We start from the raw sequence: 27717 nt of genomic DNA, 5'->3' as shown, positions 1-27717 counted from the left end.
CTCTTCCTCTTTTCCAGGCAAGAGATGCCTACAAGATTTCCACTCCCTTATGAACACTAAGTATTTATTCACACTTTTGCAAATGCAGAGGGCTAACTGGTAAGAATTTTATACTAGCTCTGCTCAGGTTCAGACAGTTATGTAAATGACAGTCAGAGAAATACCAAACAATGATTTCCTAAGAAACATTAATCTTTTGGCCTTTTTTTTTTTTTAAATGAAATACTAGATTTAGAGTTACTTGCTGTAATAATGCAATGCCTAATTACAAAAAGTAATATGCTTAATTGAATTTGTTTTCAGTTTCTGTTCATGCATTCCTCAATGTGTCTATGAAGCTCCCTAAGGCTATCATAATGTAATGCTTCAAATGTACTCCCTAAGCCAAAATGATCACAGGTGTCCTTTACCCATAACACTGCAAGTGATAGGTCTCATGCTATAAAAAGCCAGTAATTTCTGCTACCCATAGATTTCAAAATTGATGTGTTTATCACTTGGGAAAAACAAATGCTTTGCTTTTAGCAGAAGTCCCAGAACTGATAGGATTTTCAGTGCCTCTGTGGTGCTACGAGCCATAGCTGCTAAGATCTTAATTCTTAATTTAAATCCTATTCTAGAGAAAAAACACTGCGCATAATTAAAATAATTTTTTACAACTCATTACTGTATAAATAGATTAAAGGAATTTAAATATTTTGATAGTAAAAATCTAATGATAAGAAGATACAAATGATTATCATAGCGTAAAAGAGGCAATTTATACTTTTTAAGGTAAATGACAAGAGCACACTTACTTATCTTAATCATAGATGTGGATATTCAGATCAGAAAAGTGTTACATATATATCATTAAAAGCTGTAAAAGCAACAATATTTTAAATACAGTATTACAAGCATTTTATTTCTGAAAAACAATGCTGATATTAAAAATATATAAAAACATGCATCACTTCACAGCTACACTGCTGTGTAAGATCTCATCTTAGCTCCATTTTGCTTTCTGTATTTTTTTCTGTATATTTCTGTATTTATTCTGACATTTATTTATGGTTGAAGAAATAACTATCTCAAGTATTACGTTTGCTAAGAGGCTCTGAACTTAATGTGAAGTTGCCTGCCCTAATATAGATGCTACTCGATAGCCTGGAAATTGCACGCAGGTTCCAATTACTAACTCTATTTCATACTGGAATAGAAAAGTGAACTACTTGCTGCAACACAAGGTGTTTATTGACTAAGTGAGCCTTTGCCATGATAAACCTGAAGGTACACAGCTACAGCTTTATTGCCACTGATAAATAATCTCTGTGAACAATTATTTCATTAGGTTAATACTAAACCTCATTTTTTCTCTCTTAGTGCTCAGTGAAATTGGTGGGGTAATGGTAAGGGTAACAGGGACTGTATCAAATAAAATTTGGACTTAAGATACAATGGAAAGTTTTTCCTTTTATACCCTTTCAGTGCCAGCAGCCTTTCTTCAGTGTTGTCCAGGGTACTTTAAATGATGTTTTTGTAAGAATAGATTTCAAGCCATTATGAACCTCACATTTCAGCCTTCTTCAGTTAAATTCATCAAGTAGTTCTAATAGCAGTACTAAGTAAAACAGGGCAGAAAAGACAGCACTGTTAGTACAAACACTGCAGAGTGGTCAGGGCACTCAGCAACCTTTCACAGACAGCATTTAATGCAATAGAGTTCACAATTTAGGTTTTTAGATTAGATTAACACTTGAATGCATCTTATCTGCCTGAAAAAGAGGCAAGCAAGTGAGATGCCACAAAGCTGGCAAAGTAGGAAAAAGAAAGACAGCTAGAAGAAAAAACCAGCAGTTTCAAATTACATCATTTTCTTTTGCCACAAGAACTTAAGTATCCCACAACCACACGGTTATTTTCCTCTCACCACTTCATCCCTCATTTTCTATCATAAACATCTAATGACTTGGTCAAGACTTCTGACTTGGGCCCTAAGCTGGCACACTTGCATATACATTTAAGTTCACTCACATGAGTAGCATCACTGGCTGCAATAAGACAATTCATCAAATGCGTACATCTTTTAGGATTGCTGGCTTTGTTTTGTTAAGGTGAAGTAGGATGTTGAAAGAACTTTGTTCCTGAAAGTTTAACAAGGAACTTTACAGTGGCAGGAAGAAGAAAAGAACCAAGCAATTCACAGATTCCTTAAAAGAAGTTGAAATTAATTTTTAAAAGATGCACTGAAAATGCTAACAGAAATACAGAAATAATCTTTGCTCTGCTCTATCTCTTCATAGTGCAAACACAAGTTGTCCACGTTCTGAAATAGAGAATTTTAGAAAATTAATAATTTCAAACTAATGCATTTTTCTCTGTCATACACTGTGCCAAATTGTGCATTATCAGACTACTGATGTGCTTCTTTGAATGATTCATGGAACACTTAACATTACAATATCTCACTGATATACATCCTGCTGGGACTTATTGACACTACAACATTTCTAAAACTAAATAACCTAATGTTATGCGCATATGATGTCCTGAATTCACAGATCTCAGTATTGCAATACATTTTGAAAAACACAGACTTGCAACATCTGGTATCATAGGTGATACCCAACTCTAACATAACATTACATTCTGGTTCCGCCTATACATAACCTCTTTCCATACGGGAACATGTATATACCGAAAAATTAGTTATGCACTAGAAAACCTACAGCCATTTCGGAGTACTGTTTTATGGCTCTGGAGGATTTGTGGAATGGCTTTTCTATGGATTTGAGGTGTACCAAGTCAGGACAAAAGTCTGATGCCACTAGCACTTAATAGGTCTCTTCTAGCTGTAATAAGGTCGGGGGCATGTAGAGTTTTTATTATATATACATCTTAAAAAAGACACACAAAGATTTCTGTCTGGGTTTCTTAAACATATTAGCCTCATACCACTCTGTAACAGTTTTCTCCAGATGGGAGCAATGAGAAATAAAATCACTGGATGTCAGCAGTGGAAGCACTCTCCTAGATCTGTGACAGAATCACATTACTCTCTTTCCTCTCAACCTCCTCTACTTTTTACAATCTTTCAGGATCATCCTTCTCAATTAAAAGCCCAAGTCAGAATTCAGCTTACATTGTTTTAAACTATTTGACAGAAAGTCTACCCTCAAAAGGCAGACAATTATATGCTCATAATTCATGGACAGAATTATCCACTAATCCTACGTAACACTGTTCTTCATGATTTTCACTTAAAAATTAAGTATATAAAGCACTGGAAAAGCAAATTTAAATGGAAAAAAAGGAACAATTATTTTTCTACTTAGAACAACACAATGTATTACCAATGTATTATGCAGATGTGACTAAATCACTTAAAGTATTTAAAAATAAAGAGTTTTTGATTACTGCAATGTTTGGGATGAGCTATTAGATTATAAACAAATACTAAAGCTACGTGTTGCACATGATAGACCCGACTATAGAAGACATCCTATCTATTGGGTTTCCTCTTTTAAAACACATGTGTGAGTTCAATCCCAGTGTCTATATAAAAGAAGTCTTTTGAGTTCAGTAAGAGGTTTGCTCTATGAAAAATAGGAAACAGTATTAGCAGCCTCCAGGACTCCAATGAATGGAGCACTTTCAACTTCCACTTTAGTCAATGGAAATTATGGCTAGATAGATGACAACACACAGCATGCAGAATCAGTTTTAAAAGTTGTCGCAAACAACTATCACCTATTTTCTTACCAGAGGAAATCAGTAGGATGCATCTCATGAGTAATACAGTTCAGCAGCAGCAAGCATTTGCAGAAATGTTTCCAATTACTTCAATTTAGGTTGTCATAAAATTGAAAAATGAAACATCAAAATTTTCATGAGAATCAACGAACATCTGAAGATGGTGTCAACTTGCACACGTAACCTTTCCGGCATTACAGTACTTAATAGTATAATGCATTTTGCAACTACTGAATTAAAATTTATATTGTACTGAAATAAATGTCTTGTAAAAAGCCAGTTACAAATGCTTTGGTCTATTTGTAGCTTAATTTATCACTGAAAGAGAGAAAAATGATCAGGAAACCTAACAAAAGTTTAAAATTGATTGTCAAAAGGAACTTACATTGTATATGGTATTATCACTTAAAAGAACACGCTTAATAATAATAAATAAATGCTTTATTCAATTCATTTGGTGCAATCTTATCTTCACTCTGTTAAAATCAACTTTGAAAAGAGTTTGATCCTGTCAGTCCTATTTCCTAGTGATATGTAGAGCCTTCTTTTACATTTTATGACAACTTGAACAAATTACAATCAAACCATTCAAAAACTAACAGAAATTAAGAAAACAACAGACGGACTGGCTAACCAATAAGATTCCAAGTTTAACATGGTTTATGAGCTCCATTGTCTGAGAATATTACTTGAAAATTAAAAAAAATCTTTCCTGAAAACTGTAGAACAAAGAGGAAACGTTAGTAGAAATAACAAGAAAACAGAAAGAAAACCAACAAATTATTGTATTCAAAATGGTAGTCAGTCATTTTCAAAAGGTGTTGCCTCTTCATTCTACTATTGCTTTTTGTATTTCAGAATTTCTATCATTCTAAGTTTCTTAGAGAAATATGGTTCTTCATTTTGATAAATCTCCAATAAAACAAAAATATTATCTCCTTTGCTAAAGCAAAGGAAAACAATATATTCTACACAGCTGGTGGCCCTACATAGCCTGTCAATGTCGTATTACACTGATTGGTTCTTCTTAAACAGATGCACTGAGTTTCTGAAACAGTGTCAGAATACGGAAGGTTTTGAGGTGGTTTCTACTCTTTTTTTAATGATGTGACATTTACAACAACAAACAAACTCCTGACTTAGCTTCACCTCCATTTGCGTATCCCCCGGAATCTACTCTGTTGGGATCATTCAGTTCTTCAAACAGTCCCGTTTCAATAATTTCTTCCTGCCAGGCTATAGGGACAGCACCTGTCGCAAACTTTTTGAAGAACTTCTTATCTTTGTCATCAAACTCAATTCCTCGTATTTCAGAGAAGTCAGCAATGTCTGCAACATCTTTGGCATAGACAACTGATGGATCTGGCACAAATGGAGGGTCAATAAGGTTTGCCTCTAGCCTGTGGAAATTTATTGTTTTGAAGAAACTATGTTTCCTTGGGTCATCATCTTCATTTCTGCAATAAAGCAAAAGTTTGTTAATCAGTATGATGTTTTGCTCTCAGGTGTGTCTGTGTTGAATACATGAGAGTATTTTGAAGTAAAGAGCTAGAGAGAGAGAGAGAGAGAGAGAGAGATACACACACAATGCAATACAATTCCTTTTTTCATAACCAAAGAATGCTGCACTGCACAACATAAGCAAAGCTAAGAAGCAGAAAACATCCTGATCCCATTATTCATTACTCTACCTCTCAGGGTAAATTAGTCTGGGCAAGGTGCCATGCGAGAGCTGCAGTGCTGCTTCTGCCAGCGCACTGAGATACCCATACCCAAAGAAACACTTTAACCATAACTCAAGATAGAGCAGGATGGGGAGGGGGAGTATTGGATTTACTGTCCAACAATATAAGTCCAATGGTTGGCTCTGTATTAACTAGGATAGAGTATCTGTTCAACTCCAGACTTGGGTTAATACATCTAGGGATTGACTTTGAGGAACAACAGTCTGAATAGGAAACTGGTGACAAATGACATTTCTGTTTTTATCTTAATTCAAAGCAGCTATGCATTTGCATGACAAAACTCAGTTATGTTGCTGTAATACACTCCCAGTTTTATTGAGTCTGTTCATCCAAACGAACTACTCTTATAAATGATCAAAAGATTTAAAGCAAGAGATTCACGAATTATGACATTAGCAAATGCATGTGCCACTGTCACAAACACAATCCTTTATTAATATTGTTAAAACCCAACAATAAAATCCAGAAAGGAATAAAATAATTGTAAATACATATTTTAAATACATCTTAAGAAAAACAACTGCAGACCTCAGGGAGAACTTTTGCTGTAAAAGAAACAGTGAATTGTTTCAATGTAGACCCGTAGAGAGACTTGTAGGATATTCTGATGACAAGAATAATCTGACCCTCAAATGTGTGCTCGTTAAAGCATGACCAAGGACCACAGCTTTTGAACTGTGCTTCTAGTGTCAAGGCATGCAAAGTTCGAGTTTTAAATTCTAATGAAAGGAGGAGCAGGGAGGACCACTGTATTTTTTTTTTTTTTTTTTTTTTACACCTATGCCTTCTCTTTTTATGTATTTGTGGGTGCACTGGTCTTGAAAATGGTAACGTAAGAAAAACAAATTTGTTTGGTTTTTGGCCTCAGAAGATGGTAGCTGCTAACATGTTGCCGTTTTCTTTCCCCACTTCCTTACAAAATCACATATTTAGCAAAGTGTAAGCACTCATGTATTTCTAGACAATGTTCTATGAACAAAATGTAATGAAAGCCTTTGGCAAGTCTTTGTATCTTTGCAAATGTGTAGAAGTACCATATAGAAGTAGTAGATTTGTGTGACTGACTATACAAAATCTTCCTTTTTTTAAGACCTTATACCACGTATACAGAACAGCTCCTCCACTTTCCACTACTGCCAGTCCCTCATATGCTGTCCTTCCATGCTTCTGGCCTGCCTTGGTGCTATCCAGGCACAGCTGAGATCAAACCACCAGATGCCCTTTTCAGCTCCCTTGTTCGAAAATTGTTATTTTGTGCCTCTGCTGCCTGGTTACTCCGAGCAGGTCACCACCAGCCACTAACCACTGTACACCACCATGACCAGGATGCTAAATCACAGCCTGAAGAACAATAGATGCTGCCACCCGGGCACCCTGGGCAATGAAAAAATGAATTTTCAACCCAAAAGAGCCATATGAACACCATTATGAACGTACAGATAAAGCCAACAGGGATCACGACCTCTGCGTATACATAGTCTCTTAACTTAACTAGCTAGTGATAACCTAGTACTTGAGCAGCCCTCGAGCCTGATGTGATTTATTTTTCATTCACTGTTAGCTTGAAGTGCATTAGAGTTGCTATTCAAATTAACTAGTGTCCTGGGACACTCCTGGGACACTGGTGGGCTAGTAGTGCTGACAATCTAACTGGGCAGATGCACTCACAAAAATTTCACTTTATTTTGCTTTTCCTTTCTGTAACATAAACCAAAAAGCACTAGAAGCTGGTTAAGGGTTCAGCATGGATTCCTGCAGTGTTTCTCCTCCTGATGTATTTTCTAACACCACCAAAACCATAAAAAGTTTAAAAACATAAAGCTACAGGAACGCCATCTACTGGAACTAACTGAGGCATCTTCCAACTGGCTGGAGATGAACCTGAGCTCTTCCTGTGTAAACTACATGTTTACGTAACTTCAATAGAAAGGGCAAATGAACTCATCTAAACACCGTCAATTTTGTATTCCTCCATAAAAAAAATAATAATCACTTTACAGATTTGGGATTTGAGATGTCAATCCCAAAATGCTTGAGTGGAGAAAAAGGGTTGCATCTTTCCTGAGTCAGCCAGTGACATTGAGTCTTCAATAAGAGTGGAGGATTTTAAAAGGTCAGGTATACAAAGTAAAGCTGCCCTTGAGCAGCTTTAACTTATGCAACAGGCACTTATGTAGATAACCCAAGGTCTTGTTGTCCTTAGCAGAATTACAGTGCTAATCTTTACACGAGGATGAGCTGTCCTGAATAGTATCGCCCTGCTTAAGAGGTACATGGAGGCTTTATTCTGTATCATGCCCAGGCATGGTATACATCCTATGGTTTTCCTTCCCTAAGTATGGCACATTAAGACTAAGAATATCTTCAATAGCAGAAAATTAAAAATTATCTGTGCAATTACCTTTCTTTCTGTGTACATTTCTCCCACTGCTGAGAAATAATCTAACGGTAAGCAGACAGAATGATTGTAAATTATTCTCTTGGCAAAGGGAATGTGGTTACAGTAAGTGAATAGTCTGTTGCCAGTTTTGCTTCAGACTTGCAGGATCAATTTGACTAAGTCACTCAGAATCTCTAAATTTCATTTTCCCCTACTCTGAAATTTGTATACTTCACAAAATGCTGTAAGACTAAATGTCTGCAAAGCATGCTGACTTGTAAGGCAGAATGCTCTAAATGTTTTCGTATTAAATTTATTTTTAAAATAAGCTTTTAAAACATATTAAAAATAATACAGATTTTGTATCAAACATAGTCTATGAGCTGTTGATTTTTTTTTTTTTTTTCTGCAGCCTTGCAGAGTTGTTGGGAAAACTCGTCAGGCACAAAGAGTAGTTGTCTTCATTTAGCACTGGAATAATAAGAATATGTGTATTAATCATATATTACCTTTCATTAAAGTTAATTCTTTGAGGCAAATGTGTGACTAACATTTTGCAAAACTGTTCCATATTGTTAGATTGGAAAAGCACCTGATACATATATTTGTATTCATAGGTGATTCAAATCATAGTGTATTCTGAAGACAGGTACTATCAGTTTCCTATTTGTTTTTTACATTTTTATTTCTTTTATTTTGTCTATATTGCAAATGTAGATCCCCAATCTGTCTCATCAGAAATTCACTAAGTGACTTTTTTACATATATATATACACACACACACAAACACATCAGAGGAATCAGAGATATTACAAGTTAAATATTACAATGTTTAGCTTTCCATTTTTGTTCTTATTGAACAGTTACTTGAAATTTTTAAGTCAGGGACACATCCATCAGTCTTCATCAACCCAAAACCACCTCCTAAGTCCCAAAAAATGTTTTGCTTTGTAAGAATTTGTGCCCAATATTCTTTTCCTCCCTTTTTTCCCAGGGATAAGTCAGGAAGACCAGAACCTCTACAAGTTTTTTTTAAAGCACTTCAGTAAAGCAGAGGGGTTAAGGTCTCTTCAGTAAGAAGCCAACGACGCAGCCTTGCAAGTTAGATATCTGCAGGGAAGAGAATCCACATTGCAGATTTGGATTTTTGCCCACATCATTCCAGTAAGTGATACAGCCTAAGATTCTGCATTCAGTCTGCATTAGCATACATGCAGGTATCCACTTGAATATCCTTTACCTTTAGGAAAGAAAAGACAAGAGAAATGGGCTGCTCCCTTCTCCCAAAACTGTATAGACTCTAACCCCACAAAATACCAAGAAGGGAGCTCCTATGAATAGTCTGGGCTGAGGATGGACAATCACACTACTGCAACAAAATTCCTTATCCGTATTATCTTCAAAACTTTCCACCTCTCTTCCTAGAAGTGAAAGGAAAAATCCAGTAAACTGTAGAAAGTCAAGATCTAACTTCATTTTGTGTAGTATGTAAAATAATAATATTGTTTGCAGCTTTAATCTGGCTTTTACTGAGTTTGAGAAGTAAGGTATACCTGCTTCCTAAACGATTCTCTTTTTTCTTAGCCAAAAACAGTCGGCAAACATCTTTTGCTTCCTCTGTAAAGTTGGCATGTTCAAATTTCACTTCATCTTCCAGAGTTCTTCTTTTAACCTCATCCTTACCGACCTTTTCTTTGAAATCCTTGAATGGTGTTCGCCCAGCAACCATCTCATAAATACTACACCCCATAGCAAACCAGTCCACAGGATAGCTGTAATCTTCTTCCTTCAGGATCTCCGGAGCCATATAACCATTTGTCCCAGCCTATTGCAAACATACAGACAGATTTACTATACAATGTCAGTAATGAAATGCATACAATTAAACAGACTAGTCTATCATTCTTCCAAAATATTACTAATACATACAATTGATGTATTTTTTACCTAGAAACTCTGTATAATGGATATATTTTTTATCTAGAAACTCTGAGGTATAACTCTGTTTTAGCACATGGACTATTTCTGTATTTAAATGTCTTAGCATATGGGAAAACTGTCTTAAATATGCTCTTCAAAAGGTGAAATGTCTGTGCAATTTCTACTGAAAAGTGTTTTCTTTTTAAATTAATGTTTAGCTAGCTTTCTTCTTCCGTATTAATTTTTTTCCTGTTGAAGATAGCGTTGTTAGCTTTGTCCTGTAAACACAACTAGCAATCAATTTGCAAAGATTAAAAAAGGACAAAAATCAGACAATCACCGATTCCCTCCCTGTTCAGTGGTTATAACTGATCCAACACAGGGGTCTGCTGCCAACGGGAAAATTCTTATCAAGCCAGTAGCTGAGCTGCATGAGGAAGTTCTCACCCACACTCCCTGTTGGTTTCTGGAAAAAAGTACTACCATCAAGGGCCAAGAAAAACTCTTAAAACCATTGTAAGAAAGTAAACCTATGAAAATTATAATTAGCAAATTACATGCATTCAGGTGAAAGAACAACTTCTTATTTCCTAACTGATAAAAGCTCTCTGAATAAGACTACTACTATATACAGCACTAATAGACCCATCTCCAAGAGAAGAAGTGACCGCTCTTTGAGAGGGGAATCTGCCTGCTTCCTTCCCAGACCAGGCCTGGCACATTCCCCCCGCAGGGACAGACTGCACAGTCTTCAAAATTGCTCCTGCTGCCTCTCTGTAGGGAGCTGATTCATCTGAGAGGGAAGAGAGGAGGTCAACCTCTGCATACGCTTTCTGCTGCACTGTTACACGACTGAGGATGTGAGATTTCAATCAAAACCGCATTCACTCAGCTGACCCAATATATTTCCTGCCGCATCTGATGCTATATCTTATTTTATATATTTACCAGATTCAGCTAACAGAAATAACTATGTCAGAAGTTGCTTGAACATCTTTTATGCCTTTTTGAAATACTGGGACTGATGAATTAGTAGTACTAACATTTAAAATTAAAAATTTTGTTTGTGCAAAATCCCACTAAAGGTTATTCAAGATGGTCATCATTACTGCTACCAGAACAGAATTAGTGACAGAGATTCACTCCAAAGCAAATAGTTAGAAAAAGGTAACTAAAACTAGAGCTCATTTGGGCAAATTATATTTGTAAAAAGCACAGCTCAAGAGATCAATTTTATTTTATGGGGTTTGGGTAATTCCTCTAATTTTTGCAACTTTAGGCACAGTATTTCTGAGTCAGGTCTCCCTATAAACTTTAGCTCATGCCACCACACATTATGGCATATACTCTACTGTAAACAATGTGCAAGAGGGAACATCTTAGCATTACAGAATCACAGAATCACTACGGTTGGAAAAGACCTGTAAGATCATCAAGTCCAACCGTCAACTAACACCGCCATGCCCATTAAACCGTGTCCCACAATGCCTCGTCCACACGTTCCTTGAACACCTCCAGTGATGGCGACTCCACCACTTCCCTGGGCAGCTTATTCCAGCATTTCACCACTCCTCAGTAAAGAATTTTTTCCTAATACGCAGTCTAAACCTCCCCTGGCACAACTTGAGGCCATTTCCTCTTGTCCTGTTGCTAGTCACTTGGGAGAAGAGACCAACACCCACCTCTCTGCAACCTCCTTTCAGGTAATTGTAGAGATCGATGAGGTCTCCCCTCAGCCTCCTCTTCTCCAGACTGAACAATTACAACATAATTACAACATAAGCCTAAAGGACAGAAAATTAAATCCACTTTGTTTTCCCTCTTTGTATTTTCTTCACTTTTAGGGATATAGAGCAAAATCCTCCAATCGGTTGAAAAAGAGAAATGAGATGAGAAGAACAAAAATAACAGCCAGGTTGAAAGCAAAAGAAAAGGTTAAAAGCAAACTGTTGCCTCCCTCACTAAAACCACAGAAGTACAGAGGAGCTGTATGGCCATTGCAGCAGCTGACATCACCCCACAGGTAATGCGTACTGTTTGCATTGAACTTCTCTAAGTAAAAGTTAATATTGAGAGATACCCTGACAGTATTACATTTTTGTGTATAATTACTGCTCCATTCAGAAAGGGGGACAAGTGCTCAAATATGGACCACAGAACCCAGATCCATCTGGCCTCAGAAGATCATGAAACCTGGAAGGGAGAGGAGGGGTTGAAAGCAGTAGAGAAAATTTGGTACAAAAGGACGCACACAGAGCTCATTGCAGGTTAGAGAACACAGACACTGAATAGGCTTCTGGAATACTTTTTGTCCTTTTTTTTTTTCCTTCTGAGAAGCAATAAACATTCTTACTTTTACTGAGATGAGGCTGGGGCACTAATGCCTTGAAGAACTGATGAGTCATATCATCATCAAAATGTACCCTGACAGCACAGTATGGTCTTCCTGGTAAGACATTACTTTGCTGCAACCTAGCAGCATCATACGGAAACTGGGTAAATCTGACACGGAAAAGTCAGAATTCTGCGATCATCAATGTGTCTCAAAGGCAGCTCCTTTCAGACTGCCTCTCCTTCCTTCCACTTGTGTTCTTTCTTCCATAGTTATTTTTTCAAAACAATAGTTGCCAAATAACTTCAGTCTCTTCCATGTGCATTTTCCACATAACCTTCAATAAGTCACACCATACAGAAGAACACCATGCTTTGACATGGCACTCATGTTTCTCAAGAACAGAGAAAGCAAGACCATAACACCGCAAACCAAAAAGACTGCATGACCACAATTTAACAGAAAACAGAGATGGACCAACAACAGCTTCCCTTCAGACTGAAGTGAAAGACTGTGGATGGGGTTACTGCAAACAAGAATTAAACTTCTAAAATCTAAATTAGTAGCACTGAAACCTTTTGAGCTGTTATTGAGCTGATCCAGCTCAATCTGAGAGAAGTCTAGAAACACATATTGTTCCTCTGATACGTCAAATCATTCCGATTCAGAATTTTATGAGCGCTGTTTTTCTCATGGAATTTCATCAAAACTTGAACCTAATCTTAAACCAAATCTCTCCCAATCCTGAAGCTTTCCTATGATTCATAACGAAGAAACAGGCTGAGAAGCAGGAATCTAATCTTATAACCCCTGAGACTCAAAACCCACTTAAACATTACCATTTTATAGCAGAAACAAACACTTTTCACAACTAGTCAGCAGTGATGTTTGAGGGGGAAGAAACACATACACAAGCGGGGGGGAAGAAATACATAAAACTCTGCAATCTTTATCAAAAAGAGGAATTCGAAGAAAGGAAGAAAAGAGCTTAAATTTTACTTTTTTCCACCTATTTCTACATAGGCGGAGCTTTGGCAAAATCATTTCGGAAGAAAGATGATAAAGCCATAAGCATTTGCTGTATTAGGGAACGCAAAAAACCCCAATTATTCAACCTCCAGAACTGGAAGAACATGCATCTTTCAAATGAAGATTTAATTCTATCTTTCGGAGTAGATGGCATGAGAGGAAAGCTAAAACCTAACATCCCTGCACTAATCATTATGGAGAACAACGTGTCAAAAACCAGATCATCTTTCAAGGAAAAGAGATCCTGTAGCAACATGAAAGGCAGCCTCAATGATTCAGGAGAGGTTTATTTAAGCAAGTAAAACAGAAGCTTAGTGAAGGGAGTTTTTAAACTGTACAACTCTCACTAGCAGTAGTGGGATCTGAGCAGCAAAAAAATAGTGTATTAGGTGGAAAATGTATCCACTGATTCCCAAAGCAAAAGTGAATCCGAGTAATGAGTTAAGTTACTCTCAGCAGGCCAAGGAGTAAATAAATATACTGCAAATTATACTCTAATGTAAAAAGGAAAAAAAAGGACAGAAAGCAAAGGAATTAAATGATACCACAAAAAAAGATAAATACACTATTTTTGAGAAAGGGTCTGTTTTCCACAGGCTGGTATTGAATATTTAATTCAGTTAGAATTAGCTGAGCGTGCCTCAGAATGGATACCTCTAAGTATGGGTTACTGGTATGTTTATCACACAAAAAATCATTAGGTTTGTATGATTCTGTAGTTGTTTTCACTCAATAGAATTTATAAGTAAATTCAGAAGTTGTGTGTTAACTGAAAACCACTTTTTCTTACTAGATCTTATTCTACATGGAAAAATTTCACTCTTAATGGAAACAGGGAAAATAAAAAAACCACTCAGAAAGTTGAATTCCTTTGTTGTCAGCTCTACACTACTAGGATGTGCATTGGGTTTTGACTGAGACTAAGACCGAGCCCTTTATTTTCTTCTTTCCTGTAGGATTCCTGATAAGACCAGGAACCATCTGAACATATGTGTTGACTGCTCAAGTTATCTTATAGAGACACATAAACACATGGAATTACCCCTTCACTGACCTGGAAGCGTCTAATGGGACACAATTTAAAAAAAAAAAAAAAAAATCACAAAGGAGCCAAAGAATGTTATATTATCCCAACTTTTTTTTACAGAAGGCAGAAATCATATTCCATTTCAGAGACACACAACTTTCTGAAGTGCAGTCAGTGTGACGCGAGTTATTTTTTGCTTGCTCTCCATCTAATACTGTCTTTTATGATGATGAGCAGGATGCCTTACTTGCATATGCTGTTTGAAATATAAAAATAGTCATTAAATTTCAGTCAATTAAATTTTAATTGACTTGCTTTTGAAAAGGGTTAACAGCTCCACTTCTCCCTTTATTTTGCTATCTTGAGAACAACTCAAAATACAATTTTTCAATAATCCTCTAAAATGTAACGACCAAATGTTGTCCTTGGATACATTAGTGAAGAAGTCCTGTTAAGTGGAATTGTTGCTTTGAGTGTGGTTTGACAGGGCATAGTAGAAATGACTCATCTGAAAGTATACAAATGTTTCTTTTGTGAAATGTGATCCTGCATAAATTTTTAAAAGGTCACATAATTATCATCTTTTAATAATACAAGATGTGATCCTGAGAAGCACTAAGTGCACTCAGTTCCCAGTACAGTCAACGAGTACTCGGCACACCACAACAAGGCCCACAGTGTAAGTAGCTCATACGTCCTATTCAGACTGCTGTCCCGACTAGGGAAAGTCCCTTGAACACCGCTGTTATCCCAGCTTCTAGCAGATGCAGGGGAGAAGGAAAGAGAACTCTCTGGAGCTTTCATCAGCACAGAAACAGGCAAATGAGGAGAAACGGGATTTAGATCTCCCTACCTTTTCCCACAGATCTCTGCAAAACAAACTCAATTGATATCACAAACCAAACAGTAAAGCAAATCAGAATGTCTATCTTTTGTTTGCCATGGCACAAGAACTGTTGAACAGAGGAAAAAAAACAAGCTGAGTTTAGCTCTATCAGCTGTTTCCTGGGGCTCCGTCCTTCCTTCCTCCAAGGGGTGCCACTGCCTGCTTTGTTCTCTTGTCCAGCTGTCCCTCCACTCCTTCAGCAATGGCCTTAACAGACCCTGCAGGAATGCAGGAACAGACCACAGAAAACTCTTCTCTGCACACAAGCTAATAGGCCCTAGATGTAGAGAAGAACAACTGATCCGCCTCTGTCACTCACTTTATAATCTTCATTTTTCTCTCAAGAGCCACTGTGAGGAGGAATGGAGCGTCATTTAAATGAGTCACACAGAACTGCAGTTCCTCCACACCTTCTCACCACATGTTCATACAGTAACAGGACGCCAGTTGATCAAATGAAGAGGCAACTATCTTCTAAAAGAAGACAAAATCAAATCCAATTAGGACAAAAGGCACCTTTCAAAAGCCTCACAGAACTACGATTTTGGCATATTCTTAATGCTTAGCAAAGGGAAGGACCTTATGATGGGATGCCCATCATAAATCAATGGGCTACTGATTCAGAAAAACACAAGGGGGACTGTTAAGAGTACCAGGAAAAGATAATGAGAAAGACTGTATAGGAGCTTAGGAGCTACCGAATCCAAGACCAAAGGTTTTTTCATTTTCACATAGGGACATAATTTTAACAGGGAAAGCTGTCTGCCTAAAAAAACCCCACACAGATAAAAGCACAAAAGGGACAAAACAAAATTCTACTATATTAGAAAAAAAGGAAACATAATTGCCTCTGGATTCAAAGTCACTAGCTGGAGTAGTGAAAAAATCCACCACTGGTTTTTACTCTTTTAAGCTTGGACATCAGTAGTCATCAAAATCAAGGAAGTTGCACAAATGGAAGAGAAAACCACTTCTGTGACAGTAAGGGCAGGCTGCCTCTGCTCACACTTGGGAAGAGAAATAGACACAGTTACAGCATGGTTTTCAGTTTAGATTCAGGCTGTATGAAAATCAAAGGGACAAATTGCTTGAGGAAGGATGGTCCAGTAACTGGGCACCAATTTTAGCTTCAGAGTCTAGAGCATCTCCCCACTTTCTTCCTGCATGATCACACGTAAATCACGATCTATGCCTCAGATCCCTATTGGAAATAGAACCTGCTAACATCCCCACCTTGGTGAAGTGTCATCAGAAGAAATATGCATTCACAGATGGTGAAGCAATCAGACATTATAGGGATGGAGCATACAGGACAAGCAAAACACTTGGTACGGACCAATAATCACAAAATTAGAATTCAAGAATTATCAGGGTTCTCTAGTCTTCCTGTAACATGGTTTTCCCTTTAATTTGCCTTTAAATGTCTCCTGACCATTTCCCATCTATAATGTGGGAATAATAATACTTCACTTCAGAGATGTTTAAGGTTTTATTATTTAATGACCGCAGAATATTCCATTAACAATATTAATAAGGGAGAAAATTCTCTATCTACTTAGCTCTGTATATATTTTATGAAGCTCTCTATAATGAAAGCAAATAAGAATATCATAGCACAACGCGTAGGTGGCTTTCTAAAAAAGGGGACATCAAAGTGAAATTCTGTGTTCAGTGCCAGCGTGACTGAGGGAAAAGGACTGCAAAGTGCCCTGAGAAGGGTATTGGCCCTCCAATGTAGGTACAGCCCCTGTAGGTTAAGCAATGCGAATGACAATGAGGCCTGGATATTTACTGCCTATCACTGAAATCCATGGGATTCCATCCACCTTATCTTTCAGGATTATGACTGATGTTGGAAGTACAATTCTTTTACATGTAAATCCAGGAAAATGGGTACTGGCTGCATCAGACTAAAGGCTCATATGGCCAGTTTACTGTCTGTGAATTGGCCAAAAAATTGATGCATAGGGAAGACTGTAAGAACCTGGTGTGTACACTGATACTTCTCTAATACTTTCCTAGACTCCAACTGCTTGCAGTTCAAGGGCTTCCAGGCACAGACATGGTTTCTCTCAACAAAGTTGTCTTCCATCAATTGTCCACTCTCCCCCTGAATCTAGATAAATTCTTAGACCCTACAAGATCTTTTGCAAAGGAGTCCTGCAGATTAACTACACATTGTGTTAAGAACAACCTCCACATATTTTGAACCTGCTACATTTCACCAGCAGATTTTAAACTTGAACAACGAGCAAAACCAAGCCCACAGTTTTCACTTGCTTGTGTCTGTAATTTCAGGATTTTATTTTGCCTTCATAAAAAAGTCATTCTACGTTTGTCAGCTGAAACTACTCATCACAGTATGTGAAATGTCACATGTGGTCCAATAAGAACAGAAGTACTACATTCCTCACCATCGTGTAGCTTACAGTTCCTGCAATACTGCTTCTGGTCAAAGCTGTCAAATCAACAGTTCAAAGAATTACGTTGTCAGCCAAATGTTGCATTTCTTACACAATAAAATAAAAATAACTTTGACACCGTTGAACCAACAAGTGGCCCACTAGATGATTTACCACAGAGATCATTCCAGAATGTATATTATTTTTTATAATAAATAATGAGCCTCAAGAGACAAAGGGACTAAACAGTAGTATTTAGCATTTACACAGCATTTTTCATGTTCAAAGAGCTTAATTAAGCTTTCTACCAGCTCTAAGAACGTGATAAGGAATCTTATCTCCTGCTTTTTTATAGAACATGCTATAGCATTCATTAACAGTCAGATTAAACTGAATGAAGAACAAGGCTAAAAGCCATGCAAAGAGACCTGATGCTATGTCTTAACAGGCTCCAACGTTTTTTCCCAGACAGAAAAATGTGTCTCATGGATAGCACGCCCCAGGTAGGAAAAGCATTTCATGGGACACATTGCATTCTCATAATTTTAGATGACTACAGTATCCTTTCTGCCATCTCCAAAACTGCAGGAGGCAGAATGATCCCACAAAATCATTTTTGTTCCCTTCACTCCCATGATCACGGCATTCATAGTGGATAAGGTTGCATTCTGTAAATTAGATGTTTCAGAAATTAAAAAATCTGAAATACCTGTCATGATGATGCACTTCATAACAACTGTGATTATCAAAATTTTTAAGAACAAAGTTCCACTAGTAAAACATAATCAATTTTACATGTCATACTTAAAAATGCAGAAGCAGAATGGTGGTTTTGAAACTGTAAAATAGCAGCAAGTCACTCTAATCCTGAGCAAATGAAGGGCTGTCATTTTTCAAAGTGCAAAGGAAGAATAAATTTTTATAGAATTTTATCCAGTAAGAATGCCATGTGATAATGACCAACGGTCAACCATAGAATAGCTTGCTGAGTTATTTTTTATTTCTGAAGTCTAAACCCTCCTCCTGCTTCTCAACTGCCTTGAAATTAAACTGCAAGTTTCAGGAACATCTAAACAGATTTCCTTCTGTTTTCCTAAGAAATAGAATCTTATAATAAACAAACATACAGGAGGGCAAAAGGACATCTTGAGTAAGATTTTAACCAAAACATGTTTTTCCTATAAAAATATTATGATGTCCTTCAAATATATAAAACATAGCACAGGAAAACTGTGAAGAAGCTTGAAACCTCTGAAGATATGAATGCACTTTTATAAATACTACAAAATTATGTTTGTCTTATTTTTCACAGTTATTATGTCAATATTTACGCTCTCTGGCTCACATGCAGCTGCACAAAAGTACTTCACAATTTAAATGCAACAGTTGCTTTGCACAAAAGCCATACCCAGTAAGGGCAGAAAGTTCTTCCCCAAATAAACAGCAAATACACACTGACTTCTGGAAAAATTGAATTAAGTCCTCTATATTTCAATATGCGGAGGATATGAAGGTACTAAACAGAAGAACATGCTCACTTTTCTCACAACCATTCTCAAGAAATTAAGTAGTATTATTACTCTTTTGGATAAGGGCATTTGACTCATGTACAAGTGAATTTTGAGTTGTATGAGAAAAAGTTGCAGAGATTTCAAGAAAAAGGATGCCAGGTCAAGTGGAGATGGAGGCTCCTCATTGCTGTCATATGCAAAAAGAACTAGTTCCAGAATCAACCAAGTGAGTACATAACTAGACAAAAAATTTTGCCTATGCAAAAGCCATCTTTGCAGGCTCTCAGTTTCTCCTTGTTGCCTATTTCAATTATATAAGACAAAGAGAATATCAACATTTAAAAAGGTGTAATTTTAAGATACAACCTAAGTTATGCATGGTATGATCAACACATCAGAACTGATGCTACAGGCACATTCATATGAAAAGTCATAATGATATTTCCTGAAGTCCTGAATAATTATATTATCACTGGCAAAGAGTTTATTTCTGTTTCCAGTGATGTCAGTAAGAACTCTGCCTGAGTAAGGGCGCATATACACATCTCTAGGTAGATTGCACAGGTACAGGTATGTATCATGAGAAGATCCCCTATAATCCATGTTTGTTTCATGAAGAAAAATACACATTCTAAGTAGCTTTCAGTTGCCTTCTACTTCTTTTGTTTCCAAGACTGCTACCATTCAAACTTGTGTATTTTAATTTTTTTCGATTTCTCCATTCTAAAGCCAGCTAGCACTTCACAAATACAAATGAGCACACCTTAGTGAAATTAAAGTTTTCTAAACTCTGCAATTATTACTGTACCAATTACTTACAACTGCCTATATATGTTCAAAATAACATTCACATGGAAAGCCAGGTGCTTCTACTTGCTGCTTTAGCAACTGAAAAGAAAGGGAGAAAACTAAGGCTGGGTATCCAACTCTTTCTAGACCTTCGTAAGGAACATTGTTTCTGAAAGTAGGGCATTTTTATGTATAATAGTTACAGACAATCGGTATGGAGCACACAAATATTTCCCAAAAGGAGTATAGGTAATGACAATACTTAAAGGATACCAAGGCTACTTCTTCAATTACGTATGTATTAAATCATTAGCTGCACAATGCTTTTTCTGCAGCATAAACACAAATTACTTTATAGGAAGACCATATTAAAGTCACCCATCTAAAACTCAAAAAACCTTTCCACCCACAAAGAAAATAATCTTTGGCTGGTAAACAGTACATAAACATTATAGTTTCATAGAAATCTTCACTGAAAACTTGGAAAATGTCTAAAACAGGAACTTGTTAACTAGCTTATCACTTGTGCCATGTGACAACCTAATCATCTAACAGGATTTACAAAAGGGATTTACAGATCCTCCAGATGATGTATGGGTGATGTGCATTTATTCATACATGAGAGGCTAGGAATTTTTTTGATGCTTTGAAAGCGGAACAAATGTATCTTTAATGGCTTGTACACTCATGAGAGGTGTACAAAAAATTAGAATGCATCAAAATACTGTATTTTTTGCAATCTCTAATGAAATAAATACACAGATAAATCCATACATTATATTCTATTCAACCCTGTATAAGGAACGATGAAAGTCATCACATGATGTTTCTATTTCATATTATATAGCAAAAAAAGAGACACAGAAAAAAAGGCGGAAAACTGCTGCTTTGTTTCACTGTCTATGATGATGTATTAAGAGACATTTTCATACCAGCATAGTTACAGTCAAACACATGGAGATGAACGTTTTTTAAGCAGGTGCCTAAGATCAGATGTCTACTCCACGTTTGTTTACTTGGCTCCTCCTGATATATAAAAGGTATGGAAGAGTTTTCTGTTCTATCTTGCTTATTCACAAGGAAGATCCACTTAACACCTGAAGAACTAAAGAGATCATGAAAAGAATGAAGGAAGAAAAACCTAAACTGCTGAGAGAGATTTTTAGACAGTTGTTGAAAAATCTTTTATTATTTTACTTTGTCTTTAGTATCTATTTAGTTTACACCTGCAGAAAACAATTTGGAGGAAAGTGCTCTATTTTAAAAAAGGCACCATTCTGCTTGTTCATTTAAGAGTATGAGACTAAAACAGGATCTCCATACTCAGAATGAATACAATCTCATAATCACAGAATCCCTAAGGTTGGAAAAGACCTGTAAGATCATCGAGTCCAATCATCAACCAGCAAACACCACCATGCCCATTAAACCACGTCCCACAAAGCCTTTAGTAGCTTTACTGAATACAAGGGTAGCTTGCATTGTAGAAATCTGTTCAGTGTGAGTAAACTGTTAAAGTATGACCCAGAAAAGCATATTACTTTTTTTCCTCTGAAACAGTACTTCAGCAAAACAAGGGAATCAACAGTTGCTGCTACTGATACTTCTAAGATGAAAAACAAGAAATAAAATGAAGGCTCAAACAACTCAAGCTCACAAGCTTTCATTAGACAGCAGAAAAAAGAAAAAAAAAGCCAACTTTTTTTTAATATATCACCTTACAGAAACACCACAATAGATGCAATTTTAAAAGTTATTTCTGCCTCATATTTAACAAATAAACTATCTTAGTTCTTCATAATATGTGTAAGACTGGCTAAGTAAAATTTATCTTAGCAGATGAAATAAATGACCGTTAACTGTACCAGACAGCTAAACCAAACCATGGTTTCATTTGGTACTAGGGATATTAGTTAATATACTTTCAGGCAGTAGAATGCTTTAATCATATTCATAAGTCAAAGTTAGGCATTATTCTCATAATGCAATAGAACAATATTTTAAGTATGATATTGAAGAACCAGGTCATAAAAGAGGGTGAGAAGGTTACAAGGCTTTAAAGTCAGAACTGCTGGAGATACAAATGAAGTTCAATGTATTACAAAATCCATCAAAACAGCAGGTTTCTTTGTAAATAGATAAATAAATGAAAAGGTTTTATGTTATAGATCAGTAGTATTTTCCCTATATTTAGCAACTGAAAATTGTAAGTTTTAAATTGTCAGTTCAGACCATCATCCAAAACCTCGAAACAGCTTTATGATGTTAGGCACTTCACTCAGATATACAGTACAACACAGATTTGGCCTGGAGGAACACATTTTCTGCTTTAGCTTATAAAATTGCCCTTATAAAACTGTAGCCACAAAATGCTGCAACTGATTAAATTGAATTTAATAAATACGTCTTGGAGCCATATATCTTTTGGGGTGAAAAAAAAAAAAAATCAAACCTATACAAGTATCTTCTCTCAAGATTTTTTTAAAGTGATAACAATTTGGTAGTTGTACTCAAAAAGCACACTATAATACAAACTTTCTGCCAATTTTAAGTCACAATGTAACTGTGATTAGTAAACCAAAATTCATTTAACAGCACCATTTTTATTTTATTATAGGGATACATGGTGAAGCTTAATGCAACGAATTTTGTAAAGGTGTTTTTAGGTCTTCCTATGTATGACATCACTATAAATGATAGTAATATCTAGCTTTTACATAATGTTTTTTAGTAGTAGCTTTCAAATAACTCAAATAGGGTTAGTTTATAGAAATGCAAAATAATACTGAGAATTATTACTTATTTCACTCCCTCATGGTTATGATACAAAAAATTAAAAAAAAATTTTTCTATTTCTTCCTTCTCCTATTTCAATTTCCTGTGCGAATAAAACTGCCTTTAACAGCAATTCCTTATAACACACTAGAATCGTGTAGTGTATTATTCACTGCAGTTTTTACTCTAATAAAAGCACCCATATAATGGTGCATAGTGCTTCTAAAAACAGTGAACAACAACGTGAGAAAAATCATTACAAGAACTTGATGATTGCCATAGAAAATGAGGAGGAACAACCGCCTTGTCCACTACTGCTTTGAGATTCTACCCTAGTACCAACAGAAGTGGTTAGACATTTCTAAATACACTCTTTCGTTTTGGGTTTTTTTTTTTCTTCTGCCAAACCCCACATATTTGCAAGTAGGAAAAACTGCCCTTGGACAAAATGATTTTCTCTGATCATATCTACATGCATCTGTAACTTGCAAAGCCCAGTAAGGTTTATAGCTTTGGGTTCACTGATCAAAATGCCATCTTCACAAACAAAACAACATTCCCATTTCACATAAGTTCTGTTTAAAAACCTGCCTCAGCTTTCACAGAAACTGTATTTTCATATCTAAAACACAATGCAGTCTCATTTTAAAATTATTTCCTATCTAAAAATACATCAGTTTCCACGTTTTCTTTCACTGACAACTAAAAACACTCATAATATAAACTTTTTAATTTTCCAGGAAAAATATGTCCTTCAAACTACAAATTACTGTATTAAATAACAACATCAAAAGGTGTGTGTACCTCAAGCATGATGAAAAGGTTACTAGCAGGTCCTCTCTCTCCTACTGAATTTCTAAAGAGTAACTTTCAAAGACTTGGGGAGTTTAACACAAGGCAGTTAGACCAGTTTATAACGTTGCTTCCATTTCTTCATATTCTTAGTGTATTTCAGACACGTTCACTTGTTATGTATGTCTTTAAGCCCCAGACACCTTGGGAGAAATATGCTTTTTTCATAGTTAAGCTACCTGAATACATCTTTTTTGTGTAAACCTCATGACATTATTACAAATCTGGGTTAGTTTGGGATGAGTACAGGCACAGCTGAAGTGCTGCAGAGTCTAATTCACAGAGCAAAAACCAGTTGGTCATTCATCTCTTTCTTCCCACACATGCACACAGATTTGCAAACTGTCATCAAGTCTGCTAACCTCTTCAGGAATTAGTTTGTGGAGGGAGGAAGGTTGGCAATGGTTAATTGTGCAGCACCATGAACACCTGCAATACAATCAGTAGCATCACTTAAGAATAATCTGGAAGAAACTGCGTTCTTCTAGGAGCAAAAACTGAATACAGGAGGTGTCATATCTTTGACTGCTGCTCATTACACAAACAAGTAATTCATTAAATCCCTGACTATGCACTATTGCTCAAGGCACAAGGCATCTGTGTTAGTCTCTCTAAAATGACTGGTTCAAGAGTTTATCTTAAGAAAAACAACAGGTCAAGTTGATTCTACTGTTTCTGTGTAAAAGAAGTTATTTTACTACATATAGCATCTAGAGAGTTAATTAACCAAATCTTCTTACCACCTGTCTCTTAGAACGAAATGACCATGTAAGGTCTTTAGCAAAGAACAAATCCCAGGGAATTAACTCTTGGACTCATAATGCATTAGAAATAGAACAGCTTCCCTTCCCACTGCCCACGTTCAATGAATTTGTACTCACCCTCTGAGTGATGCTTTTTCCCTCTTTGACTTGCACTGCCAATCCAAGATCAGACAGTCTGCAATTACCGTTATCATCCAGGAGGACATTTTCTGGTTTCATGTCCCGGTACACAATCTTGATGGAATGGAGATGCAGAATCCCACAGGTGATCTGAGCTGAGTAATAGATGACCCTGTTCATTTCCAAACCCCTTTCTCCCACATTGTAGATGTGATACTTCAGATCCCCTCCATTCATGAGGCTCATGACAAGACACAGATGGTTTTTGCTCTCATAGGCATAAGCTAGTGTGACTATGAAAGGGCTGTTGACCTTCTCCAGGATCTCCTTCTCCAGTAGTGCCATCTTCTCTCCACCTTTCTTTTTCAACCTTTTCTTATCCAGTTTCTTGCAGGCATACATCTTGCCAGTATTTTTCACCTGGATGGCACAAACCTAGAGAAGCAAGATGCACAAGGAAAGGTAATGAAGGAATTTTACACATACAGACTGGAATATCAAGGGCAGTAATAGGCAGGAACTGGGGAATCACAGATGCCTATTAGTAGCTGCTGATGCTAACTTCCGTGGCAGAGTATATTAGCAGAGAAAATAAGGAAAAAACAAGCATACAATCTGTTCTGTTCCAACCAGTATATGGCGGACCTTATGCAAAGTTCTTAAGGATACCATTAGTAGACACGCATTTGCAAATAAAATGAACAAGGACCCACTCCCTGACCATGAAGTTAAGCGGCATATACAGCTTGCATCTGTATAGCTAAACTCTCTTCCATCTCCAAAAAGGTAGCCTTATTCACACCATGTTTTGGGAACAGATCCTGATCTGTGCTCTTCGCTTAACTGCACCTAGGAATTATCTGGGAGTGTGTAAGCTAGCACAGGCTAAAATGGTGCCAAGGAGCAGACTAACTATATGGACAGTCATGCAAGCTTTTGTAAAGAAGCCTGCTTTTTTACTAGCATAGATACGGAATATAAAAATTTTAGAGTAGCTCTTCATGAACAGGCATCTGCAGCCTGTATCACAGTATAGATAACAAACCCACCTTAATTTCTGGGAAATGGACAATCTGAAGGAGCAAGTTTTGCAAAACCTTTGACAATTTCTTAATCCACTGCCAAGCTCCTCTGTGCAAACCCACCTGCTGGTCTTTAAAGAGGATGACCCACATCCTTAAAAGTACAGCTCTTACCTCTCCGAAGCCACCTTTACCCAGCACTCGGAACTCATAGAAGTATTTCTCAGTTACTGGCTGCTTCTCAAAAACTTTCCATTGGAGGAATTTGTCATAGAACGGGCTGGTTTGGAAGTCTTGGAAGGGCTTGCCTTTAAGGAAGAGTTTGGTTTCCTCCTTGGCCAGCTGCATGACATTCTCATAGTCTTTCGCAGTAGCTGCCTCACATTTGCTGGCCAAGTCAGAGCTCATAAAAGTCAGATAGTTTTTGGAGCCTGCCTTAAGAAAACTGGTGATCATATTCTCCATGGTACTGCTCTTGACATTGTCCTCTGCCAACTCCCAGTTCGACACCTCATCCAGGAAGTCCCTAGCTACCAAATGTTCTGGCACTGTCTCTAAGAAGTCTCTGAAGAATTTCTTGCCAATGGGCTGCTGCTCACAGATGCTGTCATAATCAGCAACAAGGGACTGTCTAACCTCTGTGCATTGATCAATCCTGGGCAGTGAGAGGCTCTTACGTCTCTTTTGCATCTCCTTGGTGTCTCCATCTCCACTCTTCCTTGCCTGCAGATAGGCTGTGTTGGCTATCAGGTTGTCAAGCCCCCCCATGTCACACATCTTGGCAAGCTCTTGGGGTGGCAGAGCCTGGTTGAGACAAAATGAGTAACTGTCCCAAGTGCTGTGCTGTAGCTGCCCTGCACTTCTCCCTGCTAGTGGTGTGTGGGGGCTTCTGAAAAGCACCAGATAGACTAACTGCTTTTGCATTAAATACCTCTCAAGGATTTTCACTAAGTACCTTTAGGTATACGCACCATTTGTGGAAAGTGACTGGTAAGAGGTTTCTCTGTAAGGAGCTTTGAGTTTGCTATTTATAGCTGAGGAATGACATCCTAGGCAAACCTTCTCACTGGAAACACCAAATGCAGACAATTCAGCTGGTGTTTTTCAGAATGGGCCCTGATAAGCTCCAAATGTACCAAGACTCTCTCTATTCCACTGTCCCTGTCTGCTGCAATGTAGAGATTCTTGTCTGCAATACACGCACACTCCAAACCCAGTGGCACTCCGGCCACAGTTAATAGGACAGCCTCATATCTCCCTCACTTGACACAGAGAACACCAATGTATTAAGAATTACGTAAGTTGGGATCTGGTTTTATAAAAAGCTTTTATCACAAATCTGCCATGCCTGAAACAGAAGTTGACATAGACAAACATGAGTTATTGAGCTTTAAATTATCACACAATTCAGTGCTTTGAGCATCCACACTTCCAAAACGCAAGTTATACTCAACATCTACTCCTCTGAGCTCCACAGACACTTTGTGCAAACCTCAATGCCTCATGTGGCTGTATCTGAGCGGATTACATGCAGAGGCTAAAGACCTGCTGCTGTTCTAAAAATAATGATGCCTATATACGAAACAACATATAGTTCTGACTTCATTTCCTACCCACAGAAAAAGGAAAAACACTTCAAATGACCAGCCAAATCTTGCCAAGGCAATTCCATATGTTATTATGGCCTCAGTTTATTTTCCCTGCTGAGCTTTGTGACAAGTAAGTGGCAGGATGTGAAGGTGGTAACAGCATATGGCTGAGGTGGCCTCAAGAAAGGGACAAAGCTGATCATCATCAAGTGAAGGCAAATTCCACCTGACTTCACTCATGGGCTGCCTACCAGGAAGTCTGTGCCCCATTTTTTCCCCAAAAGAATAAAAATCATGTGTGGCACTTACTAGGCTAGGCCCCCTTCTGCTGTGGGGTCATGTGATTTCGCTGCTAAAACTTTCTTTATATATAAAGAAGGTGTTATGGGAACAGGAAGAGCAGTTCCATGATTCTTCCAGTAGCAATGGGGTCAAGCTGCACTCTTGAGGTCAAGGTCAAGTTTCTTTTTTTTTTTTTTTCTTCCACTCAGAGCAAGTTGAAGAGCTGAATCACAAACACTAAACATTAGGAGTAACAACAGGCACCTCTCAGACTCCCTCTGGTAAGTGCTAAGCCCTTCTTGGCTGCTTTTTGTCACTCTACTACTATGCAGTATTTTGGTTCTACATGCTTAATCCTGTCTGCAATGAATCCATTTGACATATAACTCATGCTTATACTCTACAAAATTACAGTAGAGGTACGAGTGTTTTTGTAGCTGTGACTGAGAGGGACATCCACTGCAAACTGCTATGTGTGCACGAGAAGGCAGTGTACTCTAAAGCAGAATATTTGAAAGTCTTGCTTGTACAGCAATCGCCAATTCTGCCAGGTGGATGCA

At 37.3% G+C, this 27717-nt stretch overlaps 1 protein-coding gene across 1 annotated transcript; it reads right to left on the bottom strand.

Annotated features, from left to right (window-relative positions):
- Positions 1-4631: 4631 nt before the first annotated feature.
- On the bottom strand, positions 4632-26122 carry GRK7 (G protein-coupled receptor kinase 7). The gene is made up of 4 exons (XM_009811591.2): positions 25461-26122; positions 24262-24699; positions 9411-9682; positions 4632-5189 (listed from the first exon to the last, which is right to left on the bottom strand). Exons 1-4 carry the CDS (start codon positions 26061-26063, stop codon positions 4847-4849), a joined length of 1656 nt encoding a protein of 551 aa, XP_009809893.2. The 5' UTR covers positions 26064-26122; the 3' UTR covers positions 4632-4846.
- Between the last annotated feature and the right edge of the window lie 1595 nt (positions 26123-27717).

The sequence above is a fragment of the Gavia stellata genome, chromosome 11 (assembly GCF_030936135.1).
Source record: "Gavia stellata isolate bGavSte3 chromosome 11, bGavSte3.hap2, whole genome shotgun sequence".
Lineage (NCBI taxonomy): Eukaryota > Metazoa > Chordata > Aves > Gaviiformes > Gaviidae > Gavia > Gavia stellata.
The sequence above is the reverse complement of the archived record's forward strand: the minus strand, read 5'-3'. Positions and strand labels throughout refer to the sequence as shown.